Source organism: Seriola lalandi, unplaced genomic scaffold, assembly GCF_002814215.2.
Source record: "Seriola lalandi dorsalis isolate HSWRI2012SDOR001 ecotype SW California unplaced genomic scaffold, Sedor1 jcf7180002053711, whole genome shotgun sequence".
Lineage (NCBI taxonomy): Eukaryota > Metazoa > Chordata > Actinopteri > Carangiformes > Carangidae > Seriola > Seriola lalandi.
The window spans coordinates 43090-55752 of NW_019524264.1; the positions used below are offsets into that span (position 1 = coordinate 43090).

Sequence of the window (12663 nt, forward strand, 5' to 3'; positions counted from 1 at the left end):
GGGGGGGGGGGGGGGGGGGCGGACAAACCCATGCCCCCCAAGCCCCAAGATAGGATTTATATTGAATCAAAATAAAAGTCTTTCCCATAAAAGTCAGCAGCTCCGGTTGAATTTGTCCAGAAATTGTGATGAAATCTACTGTGGGAGATGGGAAAAGAAGAAGCGGATTATTTCTGGGGAGGCTTTGGTGAGTCGGTGAGCTGAGTACGGCTGACACCTGTCAAGGGTTTTGGGGCTATAATAGGGAAGCGTTCAGGAATGAAAGGATGTCTGCTAACGAACACAGGAGGATACGTATGGTGCACAGTACATGTGTGTGTGTGTGTGTGTGTGTGTGTGTGTGTGTGTGTGTCCGTCCATCTGCTTGTCTGTGTAAATGCATATATAATACATCTGAGACCTTGCAACCAGTGAGAGACACATTTCCATGTTTCTCCCACTCATATGCGACTGCCTCGAATGCTGTGGAAAATCCTGGGAACGGTGCCCTGCACCCTCCTTCCTCTCGCCTCGAGTGGACGGTTTGCTGCAGATGAACAAGGCCCCAGTCAACGACCTCTCTCAGCCCTCTTTGGACAGCTGTTGAGCCCCATGTCATGGCTGCCTGCCATACATTCTCAATAGCCTGGGCGGACACTTTGTGATTTTTGGCCCTTGTGACGGACTGAGGTTCCAGGACACCTCCCAGGGAGTTGTTTATATCACACAGTCCCATTTGGACAATCTGCATTTTTTTTCCGTCTTTAGAGGGCGGGCCAAACAACCCAAAAAGTGGGAGGGAGTGTCTGGAAGTTTCCATGAGGCTGTTCTCTACTTTCCTTGGCGGGGGAGATGCTGAGCCAAATCTACCTGAGGACGTTTGTGTTTTTAAAAGGTGTCATTAAGTCAACAGGCAGCATTGCGAGATCACTTGATGTACTATCATTCAAAATGCTCTAGTTGTGGGCTGTTTGCCTCAACTGACAGAGGAAAGACAGAGTAGCTGTGGGACTGGGTTAATGCTAAGCTTTCCTATGAGAGACTTGCTCCATCCTGACAAGAATGATTCACTTCCTGAAGGATTGGTGGTGTGCCAGAGCACTTCTTCAAGGACAGATAGTGCACTAACCCACTTTTTAAAATGACTGAGAGCTCAACCCTGAAATTCATGGTTTCTTAGGCTTTGAAAGTGCCATTCAGATTACATTAGATATTGGATCACTGCAAAGGTCAAACACAAAATTATTATAGATACGATGACAAATATACAACAAATTAAAATATACTAACGGTGCTAATGCTGGAAAATTGTCTGTTTGATTTAATAAAAAAATATACTACGATGACTCCATGTTGTGTTATATTCACAGAGCTGAGTCGAAAATATGAATTACTTGCTGTTGATTTAAAAGTGTTTCCAGATCTAGGAGACAGGCAAATATGGAAGTCATGGGAGTGACAGTTCGTCACTCGCTGTCACAGAAACTTGAAAAAATCTTGAGGCCTCCATGTGAGTCATTAGCAACATGGCCATGTTATATAATGAAAACACAATAAGTATTTACAGTAGGGCAAGTTATAATATCAGTTTTTTTTATATCCACCTTAACAGCAACCTCTCAGATATAGTATCTGTCACTGAAGTGAAAACAAAGCTGTATGTCTGTTCTTTGCCATGGCAGTGGCTTCTTGGGCAGAGTTGTGCACAGTTGGTGGCATCAACTCATATTTTATTTCTTTATTGCCCAAACTCTGCCTTTAGTGAAAGTGCTAAGAAATACCACTTCCTGGCATTCAAAAAAGCCTAGGACAAATAAATGTGTTCCCTTAGCTTATGTTATCAGTAACATACTATATATGCACAGAAGTGCGTCATGCACGGCACCTACTCTGCATGCTACTCATACTACTCTGGAAACCAATCAAGGAGGGACAAGAGGAAAAGAGGACAAGGAGGATGTCATTTCTTATATGTCCTGTCTTGTGTCCTTGTGGCTCAGTCTTGGTTTCTTGCCTTCTTCTCAGGCACTTGGTGCCTTTGGGGAGTCTTGACGGTATTTATAGTGCAATGGAGGGGAGGAGAAGGAGAGCTCATGGTGCTTCGTTCACAATTACATGGAAATTCCTGGCACGGTCACGCATTCGGTGGACGCTGTATCCTGCGCCGGGTTTAATCCCTGCATTCCCGCGGGAGAGCTCGAGTGTGACCGAGCAGATTACTGTCTACTGCTTCCTCAGCAGAGTGGACCGTCCAATGCTAACAGCCGAGGCAGTCATTCTCCCGGCTACGGTGGAGTAAGGTATGAAGGTGCACCAACGTGCCCTCCAGAGCTGTGGACTCCATCAATAAGCAGTGGAACGCAGATTACATGGCTGCATGTTTGAGCTACCAATGACAGGAGCGCCGGCAGACTGTCCGTGTCCACATGTGGCCGAACACAAATAATAATAATAAAAAAAACGTATAACAGTATTTTTCTCTTTTACTTTTTTTATGGAGGTGGTAGGGGTTAGGGGAAGATGGTTTTATTTGTGAGAGTGGGTAAGAGAGGATAAGACACCCTGGTACTCATTTCTTAGGAGTACATTTTCTAAACCTCAGTATGAGTGACGCTACCTTTATTTTTCCCTTCTGATGCTGCTTAATGTGTTATACAGTAGTATTAAGTATAAAGTTCTTTTACTTGAAACATAATTTGAACTGTTTCTAACTCCGCTGTATCTGTTTTTAACAGTTGAAATATCTTGAAAATAAGCCGTTCACAATAACGTCAAAGACAAATCTGTCAGAGATGTCAATGCAGATCCATTACATTGCTTTATGCAGTTTTAAGACTCAGTATACATGTATGACTTGTTGGGATGGATAGTTTTTTTTTTTTGTTTTTTTTTTGCAGCATCTTCTCTTGCCTGAGGCCCCCACATCCTCTCCCATCCACCTCAGCACCTTTCACGGCAGGGTGTCTGAGCCTAAGCAGGGCTGTGGTGCGCCTTGGGGCTGCAGAGCTCCACCACACACTGTCAATTTCCTCCAAAAAAACTCCCTCCCCCAGACACTGGCTTGAGTCATGTTTTTTTCTTTCTTTCTTTCCTTTTTTCTGGCCGAATTACACGTTGGCTGCGGCAAGGCACCAAGACTTAAAAGTGCTGTCTGAAGCATGGTCATTACCAGCAGAGTGCTTAACCCCTCTGAGGGGGGGGCTGCAGTATGCGATGGGTGGGAGAGAGAACAGATCCGAGACAGACTCCAAATCTCTTTCCTGTAATGGCATGATATCCTCCTCCCCCGTCTGTCTGTGCGTCCACACGCTGGCTCCGTACCATGTCCGAGTGCATGTCTTGAAAACAGCTGTTGGAGTCATTTAAGTCCTGAGGAGAGCCTGATATCAACACACTGTATGAGATCAGTTTAACTTTGGTTAAAGAGGGCTTTCAAAGGACAGCCACAAACATTTAGCGGCTTAAATAGTTTTTGGAAATACTGGGCAGTCCATTCACTGTAAGACTCATTCAGACAGTGAGAAAACAGTAAAAGGGAAAATCTTTGGCAGGGTTCGACTGGACATCAATCTCAAAAGAAGGAAGCAGGCTTATCTAATCCAAAGTCTGTGAAATAACTACTACATATTTCAGTATTGTTTGTAGATGGGCCATGTCCTCCTTCAGTCTCATGTATCACTAACCCTATATGTTGGATGGAGCTTATTTAGTTGGTTACACAAGCTGCACTACAGTCGCTTGCCCCTGATAAAAGAGCACTGCTGCAGTCTTTCAAGTTACACAACACCAGACAGTTTTTTTCTTGTTCTTTGGTGAGCTACAAACTCTTAGTGTTAGTGTGTGTGGCAAGCATTATTACTGACAATTTTGTGTCTCTCACACACACACACACACACACACACACACACACACACACACACACACACACACACACACACACACACACACACAAATACGAGACCCAAGAGTTGGGTTCTCCCAGCACAGACAAGCCAAGAAAAACAGAGAGCAGAGTTCAGGAACTTGGAGTGAGTTTCTGTGTTGGCTAATGGCTGGCTAATTTGTTAGTGCACTAGGAAGAGGAAAGGGGAGCAGATGGAGCTGTCATTAAGAACAATGACCAGCAGCTGTCTGCCCTGTTCAGCTTACACAGGCCTCTGATGGGCCCTCTAAGAACTGGGGCCTTGGCTCTGACCTGTAGTCCATATGAATAGTTTCCTGCGCTGAAGATTGGTGGAATCTGCAGTACTGTATGGCCTCGGGAATAATGTTTTCATATTTCTGACTGATTGTATAACAAAGAGGAACACATGTCCTCAAAATGATGGAGACGCATGGAAAATACCCCACATTGAAAACTTTTACCAGTTTAAAAGGGTTTAAACTTGTTAGAGTTCATGCTAAGGTAAGGCCATAATCTGACTGACAACAGTCTTATTTATTTCATTAGGACACAGTGGGGGTGGTGACCAGAGGCCTCTGAATAATATTAATAGAATATTAATGCTTCGTTTTACCTCGTGATCATTGAGATTTGATTTGAGAATCATGAAATCCTATTTCAGAGAAGTACTGTTGTGCTGTGCAGCGTTTTACATTACTAGAACTGGACTTCCTGGATTGCATTTTATCTTCTTCTTTCCACCAGTGCAGCCCATTGTGTTATTTTAAGGTGGGAGGGTTGCGGGTTAAAGGGTTAAAGTAGGATTAGATTAGGTTAAAATTAGGTTGAAGAGTGTGCGTAGGTATGTAGGTGAGAGTAAAATGACAGATGAGGGAAGGAAAACAGAATCCATATTTTTGTGTGTGTCTTGGCAATACTGTGTGCAAAAACAAATGCAGCCACACAAGTGCCAGTTTTTTTTGGTACTCCCTGTGCTGTTGTCTGAATATATTGAACAGTCTAATGCAGGACAGATGCAGGTGAGTTGCAAGTGTTTTAAATATGAATGAGAATATACATACATATACAATATATACTGTATATGTGTGTGATGGGAAGACAGCATTTCTGAGCCGTTCTTTCTGTTTCTGATGAGAACATCTCTCCTGTCATTGGAGTGAGATTTCACGCTCATCTGCCTCCAGAGCCTCTTCCAGGCTAGTCCGCCTCGCTGTCGCTCTCTGCTTACTTTATTTCTCTTTTTCTCTCTGCTTATTGGGCTGTCAGCCCAGCCAAAGTCACATTAAGAGATAAGAGTGGGTGGAGAAGGGAGACCAAATACCAAATGCATTAGGGCTATTAATCAACATTAACAAATGCGAGAGAGAGGCTGCAGTTTTGGGAAAACACACGCACGGATGGGCGCATTTATCAAGGTGACACATTAAAACACACATTTACCAAAAAAATACCATAATGTTTCGTCTGGTGTGTTGCCAAAGGCGGAAAACGAAGTACAACAGCAGATGTCAACGTTTGTTGGATGGCCTGGAGTCGCACGTTGGAGAAAACAAGCGAGCGAAGAATGCTTAATTATAGAGAGCGATCCAAACTTTTTTTCCCCACAAATTTCCTGAAATCTGTTACTTGTTTTTTTTCCAAGTTTTTTTTTTTTTCCTTGGTTATCAAAAAATCGATGGTTGATGTGACTGATTTACCAAATGGTTCATCAAACAGGCCTGCATACATGGTAAACTGAAGCAAAGACTGTAGTCTGGAAGGCTTTATCACGATGATGATTCAGGAACAAACAAATACAGATATGTTGTTCCCACATTGATCACACTGAGGACTTTAACTTAACACTTTTCAAATTAGTTAACAATATTTGGAAAAACTGCAGCTTGAATTAGCAGAGAGGTTAAAATCTAACTGGATATATTCTGTTAGTTTAGTTGCATATATTAAAAATGTGAAGCAATACACTTTTAAACTCTTAAGATGCTTTTGATTACTGATTTGAAGCCTTATGGTTGCATGTTGTGCATATTGGTCCAACAAGCTGGACTCCTCAGAGCAGAGTTTCCCTCCATCTATGACGCTAAATATGAATCTTTGCAGTTGTCAGTATTTCATGAAAGACTGATGAATCGCAACATGTCAAACCCAGTAAACATCTCATTAGAAGTCGAGTCTGTGCTTTTAAGACATGAAAAGGTGCCATAACTATTTCTGAAGTTCCTATTTTTGGTACTGGATTTAGGATTAGGGAACGTGTGAGACTGCTCTTATCTAGACATAACATCCCTCTGCAATCACTAAAAAATCACTCCTACCAAATTTACAAAAGTATCTAACATGTATTTGAAGGAAATTTAGCAATTATCTACTATTATATCACGTCTGAGTAGGGCCTTTATTGTCTCTAATAAGACTTTAAAAACACTGGCCCCTTTTCTGAGAGGCTTATATTAAAACATTGAGCCCTATTTCAGGATTGGACATCATCATTCAGTGGATAAACCTCACAACGTGTCAGTCTGCCTTGTCAGTCTGGAGCTACCTCATAATGTTATCATGAGGAGAGTCAAGAGGTCTGTCCAGGGTTCAAGTGTCTCATGAATATTCTTAGAGTCACACTCTCAGAAATCCCAATTTTTAATGCCCGCTGTGGGACCCACCGCAGAGGACGGGAGAAGACTGTGGCTGTGTGTGCGTGTATGAGTTGCGGAAAGAGACAAATAGATTTAGAAACAGAACCAGAAGATGGATATGTCTTTCAAAATGAGTCTTTTTGTATTCCTCATTAGCAAACTCTCTTTGAAACCAGTGACACCGATGTCAAGGCCCAGTGTGACTGCGGAATGGTGGCCAACATTCATCAAAAAAGACTAATGTGACATTCCCTTTTGAGGCCAAACTGCTCCATAACCTCTCTGAATGAACGATACACAAGGTATTCATCACTTCAATATTACTAGTCAGAAAGCAGAAGCTTCTCCACAAATCTGGTGTCAGGTAAAAGTCAACAAAAGAAGTCAATACAGAGCCTGTTAATGGTTTTTATGATTAATAATTCATCTGAAAACTTGAAAAGCGTCATAGCTTGTGTGAAATCAAATTCTCTCGCTTTTGGTTTTGAATAGTCTTTTTTAAACGGTGGCTTGAAAGTTATATCCTCTATTTTTGACAAAGTGAAAAATTATCTCAACATTTTGAACTTTAATGATCTTTTTATGTGCAAATTTGCGCCGTTGACCAATACACCAAGGCATGTCAGCAGTGCTCGCCTTTGAGGGAATGGACAGCCGCGGAGTCCAAAATGGAAAAACGTATTGCAGCTTATTAGCAGTGTTGAACCATCCAGTATTTGCAGACAGTTATGAGACTATCTGCAAAACATTTACCTCTTTAATAAAACTCTTCATTGAATGAAATAATGTATAATACCAAAAAAACTTCAGCTCGGAGAGCTACTGACTCACGCTAACATGTTCCTGTCTTGCTAGCGTGTTGGTGATTAGCGAGCCAGTACAGGAGTTTAGTTGAATAGTCTGTGTGAAGCGCTGGAACCGCTAGCCTACCAAAGACCTACAGATGACATTGGTGTACGTGCTTTTTCACTTTTTCATTACAAGGTTAATCAATGGACTGATCTTCCAGAAATTCCTTTATGTGTAATTCTGCCACTGAAAACAAGTTTTAATTTGTACTAAATGCCCATTTAGGCACACAGGCTCCAACCTTGGTGTCCATACTGAGATCCTTGAGGTCCATAAGGGCCTGTGGGGCCGCTCTGGGAGTAAGGACCCATCCCTGGATACAATGGGCCCCCAGGTGAAGGGTGTGGGGACATGGAGGGTCCGGACTGAGGAGAAGCAAACTGGGAGCTGGCCTGGTTCCTCTGCATGTTAGACATGAACCCTGAAAAACACAAATAAACACAATAAGCAATGTCAACACTTTGCTTATAAAACACAAAAAAAAACCCAGAGGGTGCTTCAGCCATGATTGTACCTGCTCAGTGAAATCAAATGTTGACTGAGGGACTGAGTGTGGGTAGATGGGATCATTCTCTGGCTCAATAAATGGATAAATGGAGGATATCCATTCAATTTCCTCTTGTAAAAAGACCCTTCCTTTTGAAAACTCTAATCTTTTATCTTGGCACTGGCTCCTGTTACTCATAAATACACATCGGTAAGTAACATAGCATCCACACAGCACACAAAATGGACAGGCTGACATTTAAAGTAAACCCTGAGCACAAATAAACACACACAGAGAGAAGATGTAATGAACTTTATCACTTGCAAAAGCACAGGTCAAGTGTATACCTGGCCTGAAAGATGTATGTTGCCGCAAAAGCTGGGTCTACGTGTATGTGCCAAAGAATTGGTATGCTCGAGCTGAAAAAAAAAAAAAAAGACTCTCTACTCTCCACAGAATAAACCAGTGATTTGACCATGGCTACTATGTTATTCTAAGCCGTTCTGTCAATAGATGTGTCAAAGCCTCTCAGGCCCAAACTCGCCTCCACCATTCAAATTGACATTTGGAGCGATCCTCGCCTGGGCTTCGCTCTTTCAAACCGCCCCGTTCGTTTTTAAAACCCACAGAAAGGTCTCCCAATCCACCACGAATGGGGAAAGGTCGCTGGACGGCCATTGAGGGAAAAAGAAAGAGTGTGTGGGTGTGGATGTGTGTCTGTGTGTGTGTGTTGGGGGGATTCAGTATAGCAGATTAGGTGTAAATGGATTGGGTCTGCTCGAGTGTAAACTTTGATAGCTATCCACTTTATTGACTGAGCGTGCACAGACTGACTCTTTAGTGAGTTTGGTGTTCAGGGAAACGACGGGGTTGGAAAGTGCAAGTTGACACTTGTATAATTCCTTGTTTTTGCTAAGAGAGCAAGAGAAAATGGGAAGGGAGAGGAAGGAGATAGAAGTTTAAAAATGCTATGTGGGTATACATGCATGTACATATTTGCGCTTCTGAGTGGTGGGGGGGGGGTAGATAACAGAGAAGGAGAGCAATAAAAGCTGTATGTGAGTGTGTGTTTGTGTGTGGGAAAGAGACAGAGGCCAAGACAGAAAGAAAGGCAGAGAGAGAAGTGTGTGTGGGAGGGAAAGACAGTGCAACGGAGGGAAAGAGCGATTGGGGCCTGAAAGTGCTTAGGCTGCGAGTGCTGGGTTTAAGGAGCGAGGACATTATTGTAATGTTTTGCTTCCATTAGGGTAAGGGGATTCTGGGAGAGGAGGAGAAAAAAAATACAGTGTGTAATACCGCACTTTAAATTGCCTGGAAAATGAATGGGGAGAGGAACATTTTGCAGACAGTGCTAAAAAAGCAAATAACACATTCAAGGATTTCTCTCTCTGCTTCGTTCCCTCTCCCTCTTTACACACACATGCACATGAACCTTTCTCTCTTTCAAGCAAAGCGAATGAAGCTCTCAGCCGGACAACAACAACAACAACAACAACAGGCAGCCGGCGAAGCACACGAGAGAAGGGGGGGGGGGGGCAAAAAAGGGACATTCAGCGGATTTATGGAAATGAAGAGTGGAGAGAGGCTCTTAGGGAGGCAGGCACTTGAGCAAAGTGGGACGTGTGTGTTCGGGAGGGGGTGGGGGTGGGTGGGGGTTTAATCCTAGATAGAAAAAAAAGGCGAAAACAACAGCCAGTCCTGTTAACCAGCACTGTGTTTTCCTGGACTGGGCTGGGGAGGGCTCGAGGTTTACAGGCATTAGAGAGCAGCATTAAATCTCCAGCTTGATTTCATCATGTTGGGAAATAACCTTTTACAGCGCCTCACTTTCTCTCTCTCTTTGTCTTCATCCATCCACTCCCTCTGTCTCTCTCTGACTTAACTGCTCTTTGGTGGGTGATAGAGAGGGAGCATCACAGTCATTCCATTAAGGTTACATCCTAGTCTTTCAGCTTGTTTGCAAAGTTGTGTGGATGCTGATTTTTTTTTTTGTTTTTAAACGAGCGATTCTGCCGCTTTTAGAGATAGTCGAGAAGTGGCCATAATTACTGGAAACATTCGCGTTTGGCTGGCACATGTGGCTTGTGGGTTAGCATTCATGTTTTAAGCCTTTGACAACAAGTTGTGGTCAAAACTGAAGTGGTGTTATCAAAAGAACACACATTCTGACTTGAACAAAATCCAGGATAAGTTGAGTGAATATTTACTGTAACATTTTTACAAAACGGTGATTTTCCCATGACCTACAAAGCATAACGCTAAGACCTTGTGTATGTGTATGTGTGTGCGTGTGTGTGGACCTGCTCAGCCTTAACTACAGCGACTATTATTTGATCCTGTGTGTATTTAAAAAGTTTCAAACACATAGTAGTGTTGTCAAGAGTGAAGAGCATTATGGAAATTGTAAAGAGGGCGGTATACTTGCTGAAGGAATTCATTATGGAACAGTATGGTTTTACAGACAGAAAATGTTGCATTAAGCCAGTCTAGTCCAATTGTTTACATGTCTGTGCTAAGGCCTCATGCTTGAAGTCAGAAAATTTTTAGTGGTGCTATTCTCTGAGCTTTGCTAACATACCATTTCTGTTTTCCCTTTGCTAACGTCTCTAATCTTCATGCACTCCTCACTACAGAAACAAAGCTTTTTCCATTTTTGATTGGTTTGATTTTGTAAGTACGCAGTATATCTTTATTATTTATGTGATATACAGACAGAGGCTACAGCATACACACTGGGTCTCCTAAGGCTTCTAGCAAATAAGTTCACTAAAAATAAAAATAATGCCATGAGCACACATGTATTTACACACATGGCATTCCACTATTACAACCTTCACTATTCTCCCACCAGACAAGGCCAAATATAAAATGTAAGCCAGTGGCTCACACACATACACATACCTCTCTCCTGAGCCATAGGTGAGCGGGTGATTGGTGGGTGGGATCCATCTGGTCCGTTGCCAGAGTTCTGTGGGGCCATGGTGGAACCTGCACAACGACATGAAGTCAGGACTTGAAGATTCAGACAAACATGTGGCACTGACTCATTTTAGGGCTACAATGGTACAATCCTGTCTCTCTAACAAAAGCTGTCACATTAAAAGAAAAAATGTTTTGCATGAATTGAATTCCATTATTTGCATGAAAGCGACCAATACGAAATGGATTTATATTTGCTTCCTATCTGCCTTGCTCGAAAATTGAATGAAATTGCAGAAACTGTTGTAACAATAAAGCCCTGAAAGACCACTTTTGTCTTTCTCTGCATTTTATTTCAATTGCACAAAAGTTACCTGGTTCAAAAAGTTCCCTGTCATTTGATTGACAAAAGAAAAACAATGAGGAATTATCAGTATTAAGCTGTAGTGTTGCTTAGACAGAGGCTGCCCTGGCTTTGTTTAGAGTGTCAAGAATTTAACGTTTACAGACAACACCAAGAACAATCACTATACATGAAGTTGTTTGTGATTCACTATTAGCTAAATGACAAATGCACTTCCAGAGGACATATCAAGTCATTGGACCCTGTGCTACTTCCTTGTGTAAGCATTAAAGTCAGAGCGATCCCCTATGGAAAACCACAGCCATTTGAGGATCATTGATTAGGTGGTTGTGCAGGTCTTTGGGCAGCGCCTGTTCCATTGAAATCCAATAGTGAGTTGAGGGTCTGATTAGGACAATGGCAGACGGAGACTATGGTGGATTGATTTGGCCCAGAGGAAGGAGAGAGATGGCAAATTAACCTTTTATCTTTGGATTCAAAACTGAGACAATGTCGAGAGGGAAAGACAAGGGGAAATCTGGTTTGTTAATTTAAACTATACCGATTGTACATTTCTGTGGATGAGATGGGTAATACAGTGCTTAAATATTATGTATTTGACATGCAACATGAACAAACATGCGAGAAATGTTGAAGTTATTCAACTGTTCATGTTCAGTGATTGTCAGTATATATTTTTTACAATTACAGTATATGATTTGCTTTTCTATAGAAATAGGAATATGTGCCGATACTAATCACGGACCGAGGATGAAGTACAGCTGGAGTGCTGTAGTAACACAATTTTGTTGCTACAGTGTCCTTAAAACTCACAGTGAATATATATTTGCTGTAATAGAGGAACACTTCACATTAGTCAATCATGCAGTAGAAAGTGCTGTTAGGAGAAGTGTGTATGCATATGTGTGTCTGTGATGCGTCTGTCCATGATAGCAGTAATACATGACTGGGGGTGGCACACTCTCCACATAAACAAACCCAATTAAGTCAACATAATTGCTTTGCATAAAACTGCATAAACAACATTTCCATCCACCCGGCCGCCTACACACACACACACACACACACACACACACACACACAGGCGTAAAAGTAATTGCACAAACAAGTGTAAATAAACACACTCAAGCACACAAGGAAACACACGTAATACCACAAAGGCACATAGGATATGTGCTCAAATATTCACATACACACAAACACACAGACACACACACACATACACACAGACCCCCTGCCTCACACATGAATAGATCCAGCAGCATTGCTTCAAAGAGAGAATATTCGATTAGTTAGTCCATCACCATGTGGCGGGAGGGAAGGGGAAACGTCAGTTTATGAACGTTGAAGCAACTCTGAGATAACACACAGAAATCCTGGCGACGTATTTCTACGTGTGTATGTACCAGTAATGGAAGACGTACGACTTTACTTAAGTAAAAGTAGCAATACTACAATGAAAAAATATCCAATTTCAAGTCCTCATTTAAAAATTTTTCTTAAGTAAAAATACACAATTGCTAGCAGG

General features: G+C 42.1%; 1 protein-coding gene across 4 annotated transcripts in view; it reads right to left on the bottom strand.

Annotated features, from left to right (window-relative positions):
• The window catches only part of LOC111651639 (AT-rich interactive domain-containing protein 1B-like), a 170412-nt gene that overhangs the window by 30807 nt on the left and 126942 nt on the right, over positions 1–12663 (bottom strand). For all 4 annotated transcript variants that reach the window (XM_023401636.2, XM_023401639.2, XM_023401637.2 and 1 more), the window contains exons 6-7: positions 10754–10840; positions 7607–7786 (exon numbers count right to left, since the gene is read on the bottom strand). In XM_023401636.2, the coding sequence (XP_023257404.1) occupies positions 7607–7786; positions 10754–10840 (267 nt within the window). The remainder of the gene's footprint in view (positions 1–7606; positions 7787–10753; positions 10841–12663) is intronic.